Source organism: Vombatus ursinus, unplaced genomic scaffold, assembly GCF_900497805.2.
Source record: "Vombatus ursinus unplaced genomic scaffold, bare-nosed wombat genome assembly UNPS02014959.1, whole genome shotgun sequence".
NCBI lineage: Eukaryota > Metazoa > Chordata > Mammalia > Diprotodontia > Vombatidae > Vombatus > Vombatus ursinus.
The window spans coordinates 11,293,084-11,314,797 of NW_020954737.1; the positions used below are offsets into that span (position 1 = coordinate 11,293,084).

At 37.8% G+C, this 21,714-nt stretch overlaps 1 protein-coding gene across 3 annotated transcripts in view; it reads left to right on the forward strand.

Moving 5' to 3' along the window:
• EPHB1 (EPH receptor B1) overlaps positions 1-21,714 on the forward strand; it is a 722,599-nt gene that overhangs the window by 541,611 nt on the left and 159,274 nt on the right. For all 3 annotated transcript variants that reach the window (XM_027845332.1, XM_027845333.1, XM_027845334.1), the window contains exon 5: positions 5,366-5,701. In XM_027845332.1, the coding sequence (XP_027701133.1) occupies positions 5,366-5,701 (336 nt within the window). The remainder of the gene's footprint in view (positions 1-5,365; positions 5,702-21,714) is intronic.

Genomic DNA, 21,714 nt, shown 5'->3' on the forward strand with positions numbered 1-21,714 from the left:
CTGATAAAAATTCTTCATGAATTCTGCCCTGTCAGAAGCAAACCTGAAAATTGTACTTTAGCTCAGGTCTAATGGGCTGCATAGAGTACTTGACTGATTTTCTTTCATGTTTTAACAGAATCCTATCTAACACTAGCTTTCTACTACAATGTTTTGTCGTTGACTGATTCAACATATAATCCTTCCCCAGTGCCCATGCCCTGGTTGTTATTCCCTCATTTTATACATTGGCATTTGATTCCTGTCTCCAGTATAAACCACTTTACACACATCCTCATTCAGTTGCAGAGTGTCATGTGAATTGATTCCAAATGCATTACTAATATCAACATCTGCTTGAGCAAATCCTTCCTGTCTAAAGATGTTTTTTTCAGAAGATATTGTTTCTCTGTTCACTAAACAGTGAGAAAATTCAGGGACCTGTTACTCATGGCTGAATTTCCTTTTTTCTTCTGTGAAAAAAGAGTTCGTCTCTTGAGACCATGTCCACTGGTTTGGTAATGTGGCAGGTTGAGCAGATTACTGTTTCCTTATGGATGCTACTGACAAAGAATACTTCTACAAATAACCCTTCACAGAGACAGGGATAGGGACCAGATTTGTGAATTCATTAAAAAAAAATTCCCAAGTAAGGTTAACTCCATCTACTACTACAAGTTGCAGTTGGCAACTTCTCCACAACTTAAAGTTTGCAGAGTTGCATAGGTGGTTAAGTGATTTGCCCAGGGTCATAGTATATATCAGAGGCAAGACTTAAACTCAGGTCTTTCAGGTTTCTAAGCCAGTTTTCTATTCATTAGGACACACTGCTTTCCAAAAGGCACTAGACTACCAAATGGCCACTCGTTGGGGTTGTTATTGAGGGCATTCCTGCATTCATACTCTTAGGCACAGAAAGAAGTTCACTTTGCTAATGTCTGTTCCAGGTGAGAAGGCCCTGCTGATAAATCATCAGAGATGAATTCTATTACTCATCTTACCTGGGAAGTCTGGACAGAATAGCTTGGGAGTTCAAAATCTATTACTGGGTAGGACCAACATGCACTTACAATGTCTTCTATCCTCAAGGGAGTAGATTTCAATATATTTTCCCTAACCCTCGTCTCACAAGCCAACCATTTCTTCATTAATATCATTGTCTATAAGCAACTTGGGACCATCCATAAAACACCTTGGTTATATCCTTGCTTTTGATCTTCCTGTTCAAGAGTTCCCCAAACACTGGAACTCCTTCTGTTTCTATAGAGGTAAGTTCTCAAGGGTGTTAGGAGCACCATCTTCTGTCTCTACGAATTCACTTTCTCTCCCCACTCTCAATTTTGAGGAGGCACCAAATTGTGTGAGATTTGATGGATAATTTCAGGATTCCAGTTTAACATCATAGATCTCATAGACATTGGTTTTCTTCCTTGAGGATAATAATAGCACCCACCTCCCAGAGTTGTTGTGAGGATCAAAGGAGATATTTGTAAAGCACTTAGCAAAGTGTCTGGCACATATTAGATGCTTAATAAATGCTCATTCACTTCCTCTCCCTCTTTCCCTCCCCCTTAGGAGAACATGTTAATATCTGGTTGAACTGTGTAGACAGACCTTTAAGAGCTAAGGTAGTATACCCTGGCCAGATTCTGGGGAAGTAAGCATGGATAAATATAATGCAGAGTTCCACCCTCTAATTTCCTCACATACCTAATGATGCTTGGCATAAATGAATGAATGAATGAATATTTTTTTTAAAAAAAATATTAAGTAATTATGTGTTTAGCGCTGTGCTAAGTGCTTTGGATACAAACAGAAAAGCAGGATTGCCCCCTGTTCTCTGAGGATCTCATATTCTAACAATGAGACAACACATAGATGGTTTCAGTTGTAAGTCAAAGAGAAAGATTGCATGACTCTTAGAGCTCCAGAAGCAAAGCAGATGTTAATGCTTATTCTTTAATGTCATTTCCACTGATAAAATCACATCGGGTTCTGATGTTGAACCACTTGGCAACGCCAAGGATTTTGGTGGCAACAATTTTCTTCTCTGGATGTTGGGTAGCTATGGCTATAGTACCTGCAGGAGCAGTTGCCAGGCTGCATCTCCAAAGAGGTGGCTTCCCAGGATGATGGCTGGGCTAGAAGCAGAATTGATGGGGAAGCGTTGTGTTGCCATTCCCCAGACTCTTGGACTTACCTGCTTATCAAGAATAGCTGTCCAGCTGTTAGTATGGGGTGAAGGCAAGAAAATGCATCCTTTTCCACAGTGATTTCCTCAGTGATGAATGTGAGGCCCAGGCTAGAAGCCAGACTGGGAGTATAGAGCAGGCTACCATTTCCAAAGTTCTTGGTTTCAATGTCTTGGGCCATCTTGATTAGAATCTGAGGAGAAGTTGTGGTCAAAGTGGTGCTGGTAGTTTGACTGACCATGCCATAAGACATAAACATAAAAGACTATAATAGGCAGCTGGTGTTGCCATAAATAGAACATTGGGCCTCGATACAGAAAGACCTGAGTTCAAATCTAGCCTTAGATGCTTCCTAGCTGTGTCACCCTAGGCAAGTCATTTAACCTTAGTTTCCTCATCTATAAAATGAGGGTAATAATAGTACTTAACTCTCAGAGTTATTGCAAGGATAAAATGAAGTAATATTTGTAAAACACTTTGTAAAACTTAAAGTCCTATATATATGTTATCTTTTACTGTTATTATTATTACCTGGGCATGAGCAACAACTTTTCCTACAATATGGCTGTAAGGGGTAAGAGAGAAAAGAAAGAGCAGTGTCACCTGGTCCTCTGTGCTTGGGGAGGTTGGTCTATGACTCCCTTGGAGAAGGAGACCAAGCACGCTCTTCTTCTTCTCACCTAGAAGCCAAAGGTGTAGATGGGATAATAGATGGATTAGGTTCTGTTATCCACTATCTATATTGACCTAAATTAAGTCATCTTACTCCTCTGGGCCTCAGTTTGTTCATTTCTAAAGAAAAAAAAAACTTACGTGATCTCAAATTGCCTTCCAACTATAACATTCTGTAAAGTCCATGACTCTGGCCTTTTTGCTGCTCCTCACACATAACCTTGAATATCAGATCTCTGAGCCTTTGGAGATGCTGTCCCTGTGCCTGGAGTGAACTGTGTCTTCACTTCCACCCCTTAGGATTCCTAGGTTCCTTCAAAGCTCAGCTGTAGTGCCACCTTTTACACAAGGTCTTTCTTGATCTCCATCTCCCCCCACCTCCCACCATTCCTGCCCACTACCATTTTATTTCTAAAAAAAATTAGCTGTATTTATATTTATTTTGCAGATATTTTGTATAGAGCAGTAACGTGGCAAAGTGAACAGAAAACTAGTCTTGGGGCCAAAAAGATCTTAGCTGACATCTGATCTCTAACATATACTAACTATATTAATCAATTGATTAATAAACATTTATTAAGCACCTACTATGTACAAGGCACTGCACTAAGCACTGGGGAAATAAAAAGAAGCAAAAGACAGTCCCTGTCCTCAAGGACCTTACATGGGATAGGCAACATACAAACAAATACATAAAAATCAAGCTACATATAGGGATGGGATAGACAACATACAAACAAATATATAAAAAGCAAGCTACACACAGGATAAATAGGAAATAATTAACTGAGAGAAGACCCTAGAATTAAAAGGAGCAGGGGAAGGCTTCCTGTAGAAAGTGGTATTTTAGTTAGGCCTTAAAGGAAGCAGGGAGGTCAGTAATCAGAGCAGAGGAGGGAGAGCGTTCCAGGCATAGGGGACAGATAGAGAGAATACCTACAGCCAAGATGGTGTGTCTTATTTATGGAATAGCCAGAAAATCACTGTCACTGGGTTGAAAAGTATGTGTCACGGAGTAAGGTACAAGAAGACATTGGGCAAGGCATTTCAATTTCAGCATACAGGCAACTCTCAGACTATAAATTACAGAGAAGTTACTGCCTAACCTGCTTTGGTAGGAAGTTCCTTACTGGAAGCTCCCTATCAATAAAATCATAGATCTAGTTCCTATGCCCAGCACCCAATTTTGTATTTATCTATATATGTATATGTTGCCTCACACCCCCACCCACCATGGAATTCAACCTTCTTGAGGGCAAAACTACTTTCTTTTTTGTCCTTGTATTCTCAGTGTCTAGCATATTGTAGGTATAAAAAAAAGTGTGTGAATTAATTGGTTCTATGGTTAGATAATTTCTATAGTTCTTTATGGATCTGTGACTGGGTGATTCTATCCGAAGCCATTTTATAGCTCTGAGAAAGCAAAATTATGATGAGGTAAAGGAAAAGGAGGGAGAGGGGAAAGGAAAACCCATATATCACAATAGGGCAATGAAAATGTATGTTTCTAGATCACTTCTCAAAATGTGGTCCATGGACCCCTGCAGGTCTCTGTAATCCTTTCAGAGGGACTTTGAGATCCAAACTAATTTCATAATATTACTAAGATGTTATGTGCTTATTTAAAAAAATCCTCCCTTTTTCAACTACATATCTGTAGAAGGATAGATTTTTTTTCATATGCTTTAACCAAAACAATATATCACAACAGTTTGATTATGGAAACAGATATGAAAATCAAGCTGTCTTCTATTAAACCAGACATTAAAGTGATTTGCAAAAATAAATAAAACTACTTCACTCTTCTCACCAATTTTTTTGCTTTTGAAAATATAGTTGCTTCTAATAAAAATGTGTTATGTTAATGTTATTTTTATTTTAAATGAATTATTAAATAAGAATTTAAAACTTATCAGTTTTAATTTCTACAGCAAATATCAATAGATAATATAACTCCTGTAAACAAAAGTTCTTTGGGATCCTCAAATAATTTTTAAGAATGTAAAATAGTCTTAAGACAAAAAAAATTAGAACCACTGATCCAGAGTTATGCTCTAATTTCCTATCATTTAGTAAGCATATATATATATATATATATATATGTTCCTTAGAGCAGAAAATCTTACCTTCAAGAATTTTATACTATGAAGGTAACAAGATGGATCAGTTTATATGTCCTTTACAATTTTATGGCTAAGGTATGGGTTGAGTTTTATTGAACAGGGAACTAGCAGCAGTCATTGTATTATAGATTTTAGGGGTGCAAGGAGGAGAAGGGTCTCAGAATTTAATATGGTACTTGGGAATGACTGGATAGCCTCTCCTTACCCCTCCTTAATATGGAAGGCATAGTGAAGACTTAGATTTTTTTTTTTAGATAGGAAGAAACAAAGGAGACAGTGTGAGGGGTTCTTGGGGGAGGTGTACTAACTATGTAATCATACAAAAAGTGTAGTTATGAAAACTTGAAAAACAATGTCTATTCAAAGGAATAATCATTGAGCAATCCTTTCCTCCCACAGGCGTTCCTTCAGGTCCCCGAAATGTCATCTCCATCGTCAATGAGACATCTATTATTCTGGAGTGGCACCCACCACGAGAAACAGGAGGGCGCGACGATGTAACTTACAACATTGTCTGTAAAAAATGCAGGGCAGATCGCCGAAGCTGTTCCCGTTGTGATGACAATGTGGAGTTTGTGCCCAGGCAGCTGGGTCTGACTGAGAGCCGGGTTTTCATCAGCAGCCTTTGGGCCCACACTCCCTATACGTTTGACATCCAAGCAATCAATGGAGTGTCTGGGAAGAGTCCTTTCCCCCCACAGCATGTATCAGTCAACATCACTACAAACCAAGCTGGTGAGTCCCAGAGACACATGTTGTGACTCTTTGCTGTCCTGTCTTACTGTCTGTCTTTCTATCTATGTGGCTATGGAAAATTGGTTTGTTTCATCTGACTAGTCAGGAGAAGTAACATTCAAAATAAGACTTTTTCTTGCACATGTCTGGATACACAAATAGCCTACATGACAATGTGGCATCAGACTTTCCACCAGCAATGGACTGGGGTAGCAAAGCAACATATTCATGTTGCAGAAGACACTACACCTATATTTCACTTATATTTCCAAGCTGAAGGAATGAGAGGGTATCGTCTTTCCAAGCATGAAAGTCAGGAGGAAACAAAGAGAAAGTAGAATATGCAGGGTCTGGAATTTAGCACAATTTCTGGCATATTATGAAGCTCAATGTATATGTGTTAAACAAGTAAATGAATGACTTAGCAAGCACTTACTAGGTGTGAAGCAATATGCTAAGTGTGCATGTGTATGCATTGATTAAGAGATTCTAATCACAGGTACATAAACCCTACTTTAATAGAAATACAACCAAAGATAGTCTCCAGAGAAACCTAAGATAAATAGATAACACTGTCTTCATATGTTACATGTAAGGAATTTGGCATTGTCCATGGAGTACTCAAATTATGAAACCATATTACCTCAAATTTTTCTTTTAAAATGAAATCATAAAACATCTTCTTTTTCTGCTTTCTATTTCCATATCTCTTTTGCTTACTATGACTGATTATACTTGTCTTCTTTTTTCTCATTTTCTGCCCATAATCCAGCTATTTTCTTTTCCATTGAATCCATTTATTCAGTCACTCATTCATTCAAAAATGTTTATGGAGTATATACTGTATAGTACTGTATACAAGAAGCTGTTCTGGATATTTTCAAGACAAAAATAATTATAGAACATTATATAAGACATATTCATTGTCCTCTAGGACCTCGTATTCTAAGTGGAAAGATTTATAGAGACAGATAATGAAATAACTATGAAACAAAGGAGGATATAATTTAAGGACTATAATGAGAGTCAAAGTGGTTAATGATGATATCAAGAGTAAATTAAGGTTTACACCAACCCAAAGACCTACAAGTCAATAAAACTATTCAACCCAATCCCCAAATATGAAATCTACTTCTTTGGCACATGTTGTTCAGTTGTTTTCAGCTGCATCTAACTTCATGACCCCATTTTGGGGTTTTCTTGGCAAAGACACTGGGATGTTTTGTCATTTCCTTCTCCAGTTCTTTTTACGTGAGAGGAAACTGAGGCTAACAGGGTTAAGTGGCTTGCCCAGGGTCACACAGCTGGTAAGTATCTAAGGCCTGATTTAAACTCAGGATGAGTCTTCTTGACTCTAAGCCTGGTACTCCATCCACAGCACCAACTATCTTGATTGACTGATTGACTTACTGTGACACATATGAGATTCAGCTCTGAGCAGTTTGTATCCCTACCTATTTTCCATGATAGGAAATGAGGAATGATCATGGAAGACCTTCCTGTAGGCCATGGCTTGAATTAGTCCTTGGAAAATAAGCAGGATTTCAATGGAGAGAAATGGGGGAGGGAGGCATTCTAAGATGGAGGAAATATTATAGTACAGGGGTTTCCTTCCTCCTTCCCTCCATTCATCTTTCCCTCTTTTCTTCCACCTTTTTTCTTTTCTTTCCCCTCTTATTCCCTACTTTCCCACTACACTTTTCCTTTCTTTCCTCTATTCTCCCCTACACTCCTCTTAATTTCTCTTCTCTTTTGCTCCCCTTCCCCCATCAAGGTCTCTTTCTGCCTATTTAAATGCCAAGCATCTTTGATAGCAGATGATTCTTGGCAATTGATTGTCAAGATGGAGAAGAAAAAGAGGTGTTATAGGAGAGTTTTGGCTGTCCAGATGGCTGCTTTGGGGTGGAGTGTGTGTGTGTGTGTGTGTTCATGTGTGCATATTTGTATGTATGTGTATGGTCACGCATTTTTCTGCATACATGTGGAGTGATAAAATAAAGGTAAAAGTGTGGAAGCCTCCAGTTGGTGACCATGGCCTCCAGTGTCATGGAGACAAAGGTCATTACAATCTGTCTTGAGAAAAGAAAAGGAAATGATAATTCCTGCATTATGTTGAACATGTAACACAGGCAGCCTTTGTTAACAGTATTTCCCCTGGAGAGTTTATGGCAGAAAACTGGCTTAAATATTTTAGTATCCCGGCTTCTGGGAATAAGAATTCTGTCAGACTGTCATGTTATGTTGGTGCTTGGCCGTCATTTCGAACTTTCTAACCATGTGCTAACAAACCTGCCACTTAGATCGATTAGCTTTTATTCTTGCTCCTCCCCTCTACTTTTTTTCTCTGTTATTCCCAAACCTGCCCATCTGCTTATCTATGCATCTGCCTTCCATGCTGAATCTGAAGAAATACATGAGTATTCTAAATACTTATTTTTAATCTCTATCCACCTGCTTGTGCATTGATACATTTCTCAAATTCTTTGTTCTCCATCCACCTCTACCGTCCTTTGTTCCCAGTCAACTGTACCTTTCTCCAGCTCTCCATGTCCTTCTCTACTTTCAATGCCATCTTTCTTTTGAAATACTGAATATTACCATAGGAACGTTTGCCCTTAAAGAGAGTTCCACCATTGCTCAACTGTGACACTTGGATAACCCACTACAAATAGAAAATAGTTATTTGTTGGCTGAACACAAAGATGTGTGCCAACTGGGTATATATGAGAATGCCGGTCTGGGGGACAGAAAAAAGATGCTAGTCCTTCTGAACATCTCATACCCCGCCCTTTCTAGGGGTTTCTAGGAAACAGTCATAGATGTGTTTTATCTGCTCTTCTTTGTCAGTGATTGCTCATTATTTAATTCCGTTTAATGGTAAAGTGGAATGTTCTCTGAAGTAGAAATCAAAAAACCCTAGGTTTGAGTTCAGAGGTCTTGGGAGCTGGAAGGAACCTCAGAGTCCATTCTAGACCAACTTCCTGATTTTGCACTTGAGGGAACTAAGTCCCAGGGAGGTTCAGTAACTTGTCCAAAATAACAGGAACAAAAAGTACTAGAGGTAGGATTTGAATTCTGATTCCACCACTTATTGTATATCCTGGGAGAACATAAAAAAAAATAACAATCACAACGTTTGACATGTATATTTAAGATTTGCAAAGTACTTTTAAAAATACATCATTTCCTTTGAGTTGAAGCCCTGAATAGCTTACATTTGTGTAGCCTTTGGAGGTTTAGAAAGCACTTTACAAACCTCATCATACTTAATCCTCACAATACATCTGTGAGGCAAGTAGTAGCATAACTATTAACATCCACCAAGAAGGTAGGTGGCTCATTGGGTAACATGCTGGACTTGAGGCCAACGACTTTGACTGTCAGTCCTGCCTTGGAGGCTTGGTGATTGCATCTCTTAGAGCTTTTGTTTTCTCATTTGTAAAATGGGCATAATTATCAGTATCTACCTCCCAGGGTTGTGGTGAGGATCAAATGAGGTAATATAAGTAAAGTGCTTTGCAAATTTTAAACCACTATGTAAATGCTATAATAATAATAATACATATAATTATTATTATTATAAAAATGAGAAAATGAAAGTTCAGAGGATTATAATCACAGAGCTAGCCTCAGTTAGACTCAGTGCCAAGACTGAACTTGAGGCCCATGGCTATGTAGCTAGTATTCTATTCCTTATACTAGGCTGCCTCAACTCATTTGGGCAAGTTGCTTAGGAGATCAAACTGGAAAGAACTTTGAAGATCATCTAGCCAAATAACTTTATTTTATAGATGAGGAAACCTGGGGTAGGGGTGGGAAGGGGCAAAGAGAATGGCCTAAGGTCATACAACTAGTAAGTTATAGACTTGGGACTAGGGATCTTCTCCAAATCCAATACTCTTGTGCTAACACCACATAGCTTTTTGGTCTTGATTTCATATTACTTAATTTCACCACCCACTTAGTGAATATTTTGTTTTGTTTTATGTTTTTTTGTTGTTGTTTTTTCTAGACCTGTGATTTCTTTATATAAAGAGCTCCCATTTTGAGAGTCATGTTAGAGAGCTGCCTAAGGTCATTAAGAGTTTAACTAACTTGCTGAAGTCACATAGCCAGTAAGTGACAGTGTACATCATAGTGGGACTTGAACCCAGGCCTTTTTGGTTTTGAGGACAGCGACTTTTCTGCTTTCCTATGCTGCCTGTCTACTTTATGAAACAGTTTATTTCATAAACAGTGTCTTCTATTAAATGGATTCCAAATTGTCATTTTCAGCCATATCACTACTAAAATGAAACATTCTTAGCCCTTTACCTCTCTGACATTGTTTCTTCATCTGCAAAACGGATACAGTAATACTTAGACTTCCTTATCTTACAGTATAGTTATAAGGATCCAAATAAGGTGATTCATTTCAAGTACATCTTAACCATAGTGTTTTATAACTGTGTTTTGCTGTCACTAAATGTTGAGGATGATTATAATGTATTTTAGCCATAATATATAGCTAATGTATGCATATATATTCATAATATACAAAGAAAGATCCTTATCCTAATCTTCCCCTCATTTGTGCTGTATATTACAGCATTACCCTCTGCAAAACATAATTGACAGGTTAGTATTGTGCACTGGTAACCTTCAGATTTAGGTACTGGTTGCTGAATGTTTTGACTGAGTGTCAGCTTGAAGAGACTGAAGAGTAGGAATGGCTAACTACTTCCTCAGATCCATTGCTTGGCTCAGATCCAAAAAGTGAGGAGGTGTACATGTGCATGGGCTGTGATATTTTCCTGTATGACCATACCTTAAAATTACTGCTTTGTTTCTCCATAAGGGAAATGCTAGAGATTAGGAGGCATTTATTGCATGCTGTAGGCATTGGTAAGAGTTTGGGAATTGGAGTCAAGGGACCTGGGTTGAAACCCCAGCTCTGTCATTTATTACCTATGTCAGCTTGTAATAAATGAATGAGAAATGAATGAATAATAAAAACAAAAAAAACATTTATTAGGAGTTTACTATGTGTCAAGGAGTGGGCAAACAAATACAAAAACAAAGGCAGTCCCTGCTCTTGAGGAGTTTACATTTTACAGGAGAGGCATTACACATAAAGGAGAAAGGCATTACACATATAGGTTAGTGAGTGGGGCAGTAAATTGACACACCCCATCCAGGAGCAATGGCAGAGTTGATTTGATCATGGTCCAAGTCACAGACTTCAGGTTGGGATAGGGAAGGAAAGGGTAGGAGTGTAAGAAGATAAGGCTATTGGCAAGGAAGTTTTGGGGGTAGACAGAGGAGGAAGTGAAGTAAAGCATGTCTAAGAGGTTCCTGAAATAAAGTTTCTAGAGAGACAGTAATCAAGGGCCAATTATTCAACTTTTCTGGGCCTTGATTTACTCATGTGTAAAATTAGAGACTTGGACTGGAAGATCTCCAAGGTCCTATAAATCTACGACCCTTTAATCCCATCATCCTAATGATCAGTCACTTTGGGCCTCTGTACAATCTGACTTCTCTCTCTCAAGACCTCTGTTTAAAGACACCAAACTTTTCTGGTCACAAAATTCGTTTCTGGAGCATATCACTAAAGCCCAACTCAGGTGCTGCTACTTGTTCCATGAAGCCTCCCCACCTCTCCCCAACCCTAACTCTAATAGAAAGTCAAAGACTTTCCCAATCTCTCTTAATTCTAATGCCTTCCCTTGATTATTTACAATTTATCCTATATATAACATGTAACTTGTTTGTAAATAGTTGTTTGCAAGTTGTCTTCCATTAGACTGTGAGCTCCTCGAGGGCAGGATCTATCTTTTTTTTGTTAGTATGCTTCCATCTGCAAGGATCTGTTTTGTTTTAACTTTTTTTTTATATCCTCAGCACTTAGCACAGTGCCTGACACATAGTAAGTGTTTAATAAATACTTACTGACTGACTCTTTAGACCCCCAGTAATAGTTTGTATGACCTTTTCCTTTGCTCTTATCTTACACCCTGTTATGTCAATTACACATGGACATATTTTACCCTCATTAAATGGTCACCTTTTTAGGGCTGTTCCATTTCTTGTTCCGAGCAAAATGATTTGCATGTAACAGGTCTTAATAATTACTCGCTGAATGGAATTGGGTTATAAGATCATAGATATGGTATTGAAAAGGGTTTTAGAGACCAGCCCAGACCTTTTATTTTATAGATGAAGAAACTGAGGCAGAAAGGTGAACTTGCTCAAGGTCATTCAAGTAATTACCAACAACTCCAGGATTTGAACTGAGGTAGTTTGACTCCATATTTAGTACTTTTTCCATGTTACCACCCCGCCTAACCTCAGCTATTTTCTTTCTTCAGTGTAATGAAGAATATTGATACTCTCATAGCTCTGATAAGTATGTGGCTAAATAGATAGTCCAAGGGTGAATAACTTGACTTAAAGTCAAGGAGCAAATAACAGAAAATTATTGCTTAAGTCAATGGTTAAGTAAAACAAGTGTTTACTGAAAACTAACCATGTGCTCATAACAGTGCAGGGCACCATAAAATGGTTTCTGATAAACTCTGCAACTATACAAATAGCTGTAATCTCTGAATAATGAAGTCTTTATTTTTTGTTTATTACACTCATAGTATTGGCCAGGAGAAAACAATGGATGGATCTAGGGCACCGTGAAGCTAACAAGGCCAACTGTGCTACCTGTGCTAATTGCTAGGGATATAAATACAAAAGCAAAGACAGTCCCTGCTCTTAGGAGGTTACATGCCACAGGGGAACCATTACACATAGAGGAGGAAGGGGCACTTTTGTCTGAAAAGTTCTAGGGCTGGTGAGTGGGGCAGTAAATTGAAACACCTCTTGCAGATACAGTGGTAGAGTTGACAGAGAATGCCTGTTACTTTTTTACCCCCTTGGGAGGCAGCATGCATAGTGGGTAAAGCACTGAACTTGAGGTCAAGAATTCCTGGATTCAAATCATACTTCAAATGGTTACTAGCTATGAGATCCTGGGTAAGCTGCTTGACCTCTCTCAGTTTCAATTTTGGCATCTGTGAAATGAGGATAATAATAATAGTACCTACCATTGGGAGGATCAATGAAATAATATATGTAAAGTGAAACGTAAATCTTGAAGTACTTAGTCCTCATTATTGTTCCCTTTATATCCTCCGCTCCAGGAGCTGGAAGACGCAATCCGATATTATCTTCTAAATATCTGAAAATCATACAGACCCTAGGTCACACAAGGCAGCTCCTCAAATGGAGCCAACCCATGTGGCCCATCTGAGAGTGAATGAAGCCTGTTGGCTGCCACAGTTGCAATCTGTTGTGTGGCACAGTTCAAACCATGGACGGCTTTTCCCTGACATTGGAAAGGAACATTGGTGTGAGTGCCCAGAGCTGAATCTCATACAGTATGTGTCACATTGCTTGATCTCATACCCAGGAATGGGTTGGACAGTCTGATTGCCTTATAGGCCTTTGGCTTGGAGTGAAGCTCATTGCATTATTGATGTCAGACACATTTTGCTGCTGTTCTCAGTCCCCTGATGTAGTTTCCTCGTTCAATTACAGGCAGCATGGAATAGTGGAAAGAACATGGCATTGGAACCTTAAGGCCTGGCTTTAGCCCTTGGGGGTTGTCTTTGAATTTAGTGAGTCTCTGCATCCCTCTTAGCCTCAGTTTCCTCATCTGTAAAATGAAGGCATTGAATTAGATGGTTTTTGAGGTTCCTTCTCCCTCTAAATTTCTGTGGCAGCAGGAATTTAGGTGGCAGGATTTATTGACAGCTTGACATAAGTCAAGAAGGACCGAGTTCAAATGTGGCCTCAGATATATACATACATATATATATGTATATATATTTGAGGCAATCAGGATTAAGTGACTTGCCCAAGGTCACACAGCCAGTGTCTAAGGCTGGATTTGAACTCAGGTCCTCCAGACTCTAGGGTCAGTTCTCTATCCACTGTGCCACCTGGATGCCCCTCCCTCTATATATATCTTGAAGTCACTTATGGCTGAGTATAAAGTTTGTACCATGTAGATTACCTCATGGCTTTTGTATTCTTCAATCTTATTGTTAACCAGCAATGCCATACTGATGTGAACAAATGACCAAGGTTCATTTGCATTTTACATGACAGATGAGGGCCAGTTACTCTTTTTCCTACTACAGAGCCAGAATGGAGGGTATTATTGTTGTTGGTGTTAATGCATTGAAGTTAGCTATATGAAGGAATTTCTATATCACCAAAGATGTGAACTAAAAGAAACCAAACCATAACTAGAAATTCTAGCAACTGGGCAAGTTCAGTTGGAGGTGAGGAGGACTCAGAGGACAGTCTGCTCAAGTCAGGCTAAAAGAACCTGTCCTCCAGAAGGACAGTCCCAGACTCCATGGTGCAGCTGAAAACCCCCAAGTCTAGAAAGGAGACAAAATGTGGGGAGGTAGCAGAGAATGGTGGAGAAGGTGGGCCTGGGAGTTGGATGGAATCTCAGGGTTGCTGTCATGATTGTGTGGGGACCACCAGGCACAGGAGAACAAAGACAGAGGTCTTCTAAGGGGAAGAAGTATGATTCGCTACCCAAAGAAGTCAGGACTTCTGGTGCCAAGATGGGTAAGTGAGGAAGGAACTTTCTGAAGCCCTCCCAAATTTCTCTCTAAACAACTAGAAAACCACCTCAGAATTTATCTAGAAATAGGGAAGCAGCTTATCAGCCTGGCAGGAAAAGTCTGTCTCACTGGAGTGGGAGGGGAGTGAGGTCTAAGAGCAGCAGCTGCAGTGGCAGCCCACCTGGGCCTTAACAAGGCTCCAAGATTGGGGAAATCCAACAGCAGGGCCCCACCCTCCTGTTAACCAGCAGCCCCCTAGGCAAGTAAGCAGTCTGTGCACTACAGCAAGGCTCCACCCCAGTGACCCCACCCCCAGCACAAGCCAGCAGGGAGTCCTTGACCCCATTCCTGACCAGTAGTGAAGCCCCCTCCCATGGCTAGTCAGTAGTAAGACCCCACCTCTGAGGCCTACTAGCAGAGAGATCCTGTTTCCATAGCAACCCAGCAGCAAGGCCCCACCCCCAAAGCTGGCCCAGCAGTTAAACACTACACCCAGGGGAGGCCAACAGAGAGGCAGGCACCCTAGTCCAAGGCAGAAGCCAAGCCTACCCTTCAGAAAATAAAAAAAGAATAAATAAACAAGCGAAAAATAACATGGAGGGAAAAACACATTTAGTTATCATAGTTATAAATGTGAATGGGATGAACTCATCCATAAAACAGATGCAGATAGCAAAATGGATTAAAAACCAGAATCCTACAATATATTGTTTGCAAGATACACATTTGAAGCATAGAGATACACACAGGGTAAAGGTAAGGGGCTGGAGTAGAACCTATTATTATTATAATCTGTTAAGCAAAGAAAGCAGGGGTAGCAATCATGATCTCAGATAGAGAAAAGCAAAAATAGATCTAGTTAAAAGAGATAAAGAAGGAAACTATATCTTGCTGGAAGGTACTGTAAACAATGAAGTCATAGCAATACTAAACATATATGCACCAAATGGTATAGCATCTAAATTTTTGAAGTAGAAGTTGAATGAGTTACAGGAGGAAATAGATAATAAAACTATACTAGTGGGGGACCTCAACTTTCTACTCTCAGAACTAGATAAATCTAACCAAAAAATAAACAAGAAAGAAGGTAAGGAGGTGAATACAATTGTGGAAAAGTTAGATATGACAGACCTCTAGAGAAAACTGAATGGGAATAGACAAGAATATGCCTTTATTTTTTCAGCAGTACATGGCACCTACACAAAAATTAACCATATATTAGGACATAAAAACCTCACAACCAAATGCAGAAAAGCAGAAATAGTAAATACATCCTTTTCAGATCATAATGCAATAAAAATTACATTTAATAATGGACAATGGAAAGAGATTTAAAATTAATTGGAAATTAAATAATCTAATCCTAAAAAAAACATGAGTCAAAGAACAAATCATAAAAATAATCAATAATTTCATTAAAGAAAATGACAATGAGACAACATACCAACATTTATGGCATGCAGCCAAAGCAGTACTTAGGGGAAAATTTATGTCTCTGATAGCTTACACCAATAAAATGGAGAAAAAGCAGATCAATGAATTGGGCATGCAACTAAAAAAGCTAGAAAAAAGAACAAATTAAAAATCCCCGAATTGAAAATCCTGAAAATCCAAGAAGAGATTAATAAAATTGAAAATGAGAAAACCATTGAACTAATAAATAAAACTACAAGCTGTTTTTTTTATGAAAAACCAATAAAATAGATAAACCATTGGTTAATTTGATTTAAAAAAGGAAAGAAGAAAAGCAAATTACTAGTATGAAAAATGAAAGGGGTGAATTCACCACCAATGAAGAGGAAATAAAGACAATTGTTAGGAGCTATTCTGCCCAATTATATGCCAATAAATTTGACAAACTAAATGAAATGGATGAATATCTATAAAAATACAAATTACCTATATTAACAGAAGAAATAAAACACTTAAATAACCCAATCTCAGAAAAAAAATTGAACAAGCCATCAATGAACTTCCTAAGAAAAAATCCCCAGTACCAGATGGATTCACAAGTGAATTCTACCACGCATTTAAAGAATAATTAATCCCAATACTATATAAACTATTTGGGAAAATAGGTAAAGATGGAGTCCTACCAAATTCCTTTTACAACATAAATATTGTGCTGATAACCAAGCCAGAAAAAACCAAAACAGAGAAAGAATATTATAGATCAATTTCTCTAATGAATATTGATGCAAGAATTTTAAATAAAGTACTAGCAAAGAGATTACAGAAATTTAGCCATACCACATCTCAAACTGTATTATAAAGTGATAATTATCAAAATAAAAGACAAGACTTGGAAGCTAGCTTATGTAAAATGAAAGCCAGTGAACAGTTAAGGATAACACAGTGATTGTGACTTGGATAAATGGAAGGATGTTGGTACTTTTGACAATAATATGAGTCTAGAAGAGGAATAGGTTCAGGGAAAAAAGTTTTGTTTTGGATGTGTTGAGTTTGAGATTCCTATGGGACATCCAATGTCCAGTGGACAGTTGCATGCCCAAGACTGGAACTTGAGAGGGATTGGAGCTGCATCTATAGATCTGGAACTCATCTGATACGTCTATACACATACACACATGGAGTATTTATATATAGCATGTATATATACATGTATATATAGCATATGTAGTATATATGTGTGTCTATATACATATATGTATATATATGTGTATGTATGTACATAAAACACTACATAAAAGCTGATAATATGATACCTGAATGTGACTTTTTTTTAAAAAATGATGGGTTGTGAATAAAAAGCAGAAACAGCATGACCAATACTCATTCATCCATTCATTCTCTGGTGCTTTGGACCAACATCCAGGCTCTATCTATGCAACAACAGCTGTGCTTTAGGTTATCCAAGTGGTCTGTTAGTGTCAATCAAATTGAGCTAGAGATTTTGCTTTATTTTGTTCTTCATAGATGTAGCTTAAGTCTTGAGGATGACCTCACTATCCACTATCACTCAGAGAAAACAAGAGGCAATATTTTTGAAAGATTGAAATGAAAGGAAAATAAGGAAAAATAGAGGTATGGCCATATATCTGTAAAGTGCCTCTCTAAAAAGATAGCAAGAATAAATAAACAAAGTAGAGGAAAAAGGTGAATATTATTCAATGAATTGAGAACTATCTAGATAGCAAATCTGAAGTACTTGAGTCTTAAAATTTGGCCTGTTTTCTCTCCCCAACTCATTCAATCATGACATGCTCATTTAAAAATATATATATATATATATATATATATATTTCCCTTCATAGTGCAGATCAGGGGAAATGTTGAATTTCTAATAACATTGTTGTAATATAGGACATTTTGGAATGACTTTTTCTCCTAAGAACTTCCAAATTTCCATAATTTGTGTCTCAGGTTTAATATCATCCCCTAGAGGTCAGAAACATGTTGAGTTTTCTCCATAATGTAGAAAGAAAAGGGGAGGTACCATCACTGACTGATATAAACAAATAAATGGTGATGAGAAAGAAGCCCAGAATCCAGAATATGATAAGCACAGAAGATGCTGTGTCTATAAAATGCCTATCAGTCTATTTAATTTTGCATAAGCTTCCCTTTGGTTTGATGACTCCTTTCAAAAAATAAAAGAGAACAAGCCTGTATCTGACATTTATTTACACACAAATTCATAGTTAACTCATTATTCAAATGGCATAGGAGACATTAACATTAGCAGTGGCCAAAAAACATATACATTCTTTTTTCCTCCAGATTTGTTGTATGAACTTGTCACTTTTCACCTTAGGTGTGATGCCATTTAGACTGTTCATTTTAAAAACAAGATACAGCATAGAAGAGAATTGGCTCTAGAGTCAGATGAGCCAAGTTCAAATTCTGCCTCTGACACTACCTGTATGACCTTAGAACAGTCACAGTCTCTCAAGATTATAGTTCCCTTGTCTATAAAATGAGAAGTTTGACCTCTGACATCCACTTTCAATACGGTCCTATGATCCTAAGTTCTCACAAATAGAAATTGAAACAAATACATTATTTTTCTCACACAAAGAAAGAAAAACTTGTGGGAACCACTAGCACCTTTGAATATATGACCTAATTTGCATTATTCCTTGGTTAAATATAGGCTATGTATGTATAAGGGATAATCTTTGGGCATGCAAAGAAGTTTTATACTGTTGTAATGTATTGAGCTCTTTGGCGTTAAAGATATTATGTAAATCCAATAATTAAATATTAAAACAATTTTACATTGCCACAATTTAAATATTTATATTAAGACAGAGATGCAGAAACCAGTTCATTTCCTAGTGGACTGGCCTATCTTCAGGCTGACAGATGATACTTACCAAAATACAAGGAAGTACACAATTCAGTATTTTAAAAACCACTGAGGTTATTAATTTTTTTAAACTTAGTGAAGTAAAAATATGATTTAAAAATAATTATGTAAATAAATGCCTCACTGGTTTTGCATGCAAGTATTTTACTAATGTAATTGCTTTTAAATTCAGAATTTATTCAACTCAATGCAATTTTTTTTTAAATTAAATTCATTGTTTCTTGACCTGAGTCCTGAATTGAGCTTTCCTGTAGATTTACAAGGTCTTACCTGGAGATCTAAAGATGAGTCAGACATTTCAAGCAGGTCATAACCTATTTTACACAGGATATGGTAATGTAAGATAGACTAATCATCAGGTAATTAAGGTTCTATAAGCTGAGACTATTCAGAGATTTGTCATTTGACCAAAGGCAAATATTGAACTTCTCTGTGACTCAGTTTCCTCATAAGGACATTAGGATACTATCTACTTAAGTGTTCCTTCCTTACTTTCCTAAGTATTTGATTTATTTATTTCCATGATCTACCTCTTAGAACTAGAATAAAATGGACTTAAATATTTTTAATGATTTTATTATGTATTTATTTTCATGATCTGCTTCTTGGAACTAGAATGAAATAAACTTAAATATTTTTAAACGTTATTTTTTTGTCTTACATGCTGTCTTATTTGAAAGGATTTGTAATCTCATGTATGTGTATAGTCTCTCCACCAAGACAGATACAATCCTATCACTCCTTCTCATCTTGTATGATTCTTGTCCCTATCTTTCCATAATATGTCCCTAGAGTAAACAGGATGACTGGAGAGTCCAGCAGAGATGTAAAAGCCAAAGAAACAAGTGAAATGTGTTATGAGTGATTATTTTGCCATTTTAACATGTTGGGGACAACGTTTAGTTAAAATACTTAAAGACAAGATAGAATGATTCATATTACTGATAAACATAAGACTAGTCATTTTGCCTTTGGGTAGAATTAGTTTATCAATAAAAAGTAGAATGGACCAAAATAAACCTTCAATGAATAATGGGAAAAAAAGCATGACTGTATCTTTGTGTTAAAATGCTATCTTAACTACAATAGCATAGCTAGTAGAGCCAAATTATCAACTCCACCATCAAAGATTCGGGTTGCTGTGCAATGCCAACATATTGGTTTGACTGATCCCTTCCCCTCCTCACCTCAATATATTACTCAGTTTGGATGTCATATACATTCAAAAAAAAAGAAGCAGGTGTTTGTATCTCTTGCTGGGTACTATACTCAAATGTCAGAGCTATCCCCTTCAGCTTGCCAGGAGAATTGAAATCACTCTTATTGTATATCAGGTAGCTTTTCACCACATTGAAAATAGTTGTACTGCTGAACAAAGCTGTTAGGAACCTTCCTTGTTGCTCCCCCCTTGGATAAGTGCTCTGGTCTATATTAGCAAATATCAGCCTGAATTGTTTGAGGTATTTGAAAATAATGACCCTGCAGGTGAACTCTTAATAAGTTTCATCCCAATGCTGCTCAAGACAAAAAGTGCAGTAGATGGCATTGGGTCCTTGACTCTCATTGTAGTGGCCTCTGTCTGAAGCCAAGGATCAGAGCTTACTTAATTGGTCTGAGGAATGAATGCCTTAGAATCTAAAGGAGATATTAATTTCTTCAACAAGCATTTATTAGGTGTATACTACCCACGAGGCACTGTTTGGTGTCTAGGATAGAAATATAAAAACAGTACTCTAAAGAAGTCTCAATTCTAGTGGGGAGAATGACAAAATAAATATATACAAAGTAGATGCAGAGTATTTTCATGGAGGAAGCAGTAGCAACTGTGTAGTTGCGATAAACTTCCAGTAGAAGGTAGAACTTGAATTGAGCATTGCAAGAAATTTTAAAAAATGAGGGGCAGGAGAGGACATTCCAAGGATGGACAAGAGCCTATGCCAAATGATGGAGGTGGGAGATGGAATGTTGTCTATGATGAGCATCAAGTGGAATGTGTGTGAGGAAGAATAAGGTATAGTAAGCCTGGCAGGTAAGCAGGAGGTGGATTCTAACCCAATAAATATTGTTAATCCAATCCAATAAATATTTATTAAATTCCTACCAGCACTATGGAAACAGCTGATAAAAAGAAAGGCAATCCATTCTCTCAAGGAATTACAATCGAAAGGGAGAGACAACACAAAAAAAGAGGCAGGAAAGTGAGTGTGTGTTTGTGTGTGTGCATGTGTGTGTGTGTGGCACCAGGGGTTACCTGGCTGGGGGCATCTTGTTCCTGGAGTTAAACCAGGGAGGGCAGCAGAGTGGAATCCAAAGGATTAAAAAAGTGAACAAACAAAGAAATTTCTATTTGATCCTAGAGGTAAGAAGGAGACTTTGGGAGTTTCTTAGCAGATGAGTGACTTGGTCAAATCTATGCTTTAGGATCATTAATTTGGTAGCTGTGTTAAGGGTGGATTGGAAAAGAGAAAGACTGGAGACAGGGAAATTAAGATTCTATCACAATAGTCCAGGTGACAAGAAATGAAGACAGGAAGCAGGATAGTGGCTATGTGAATGAAGGAAATGGAAAGGATATTGGAGATGTTGTAGAGATAGAATTGTCGAGACTGTATAATGTCATATGAAGGGTGAAGGAGAAGGAAGAGTTGAAGATGACTCCAAGGTGCAAATCTACATGACAGAAAGGTTGGTGATGCCTTCAACAGAAACAGAAAAGTTAGGAAATGAAGAGGGTTTGGGAAGAAAAATCATGTGTTCTGTTTTGGGTGTATTGAGTTTAAGAGGTCAAGAATTTGGAGATGTCTACCTAACAGGGAGTTACTAATACGGTACTGAGGTTCTGGACAAAGACCAGGTTCAATATATAGGTTTGAAAGTCATTGGCATAGAAATAACAAACCCATAACAGTAAATGGGATCCCCAATGAAAAGAATTCATGAAGAGGAGAGGAGAGAAGGGAAGGGAAGGGAAGGGAAGGGAAGGGAAGAGAAGGGAAGGGAAGGGAAGGGAAGAAGGGAAGGGAAGAAGGGAAGGGAAGGGAAGGGAAGGGAAGAGAAGGGAAGAGAAGGGA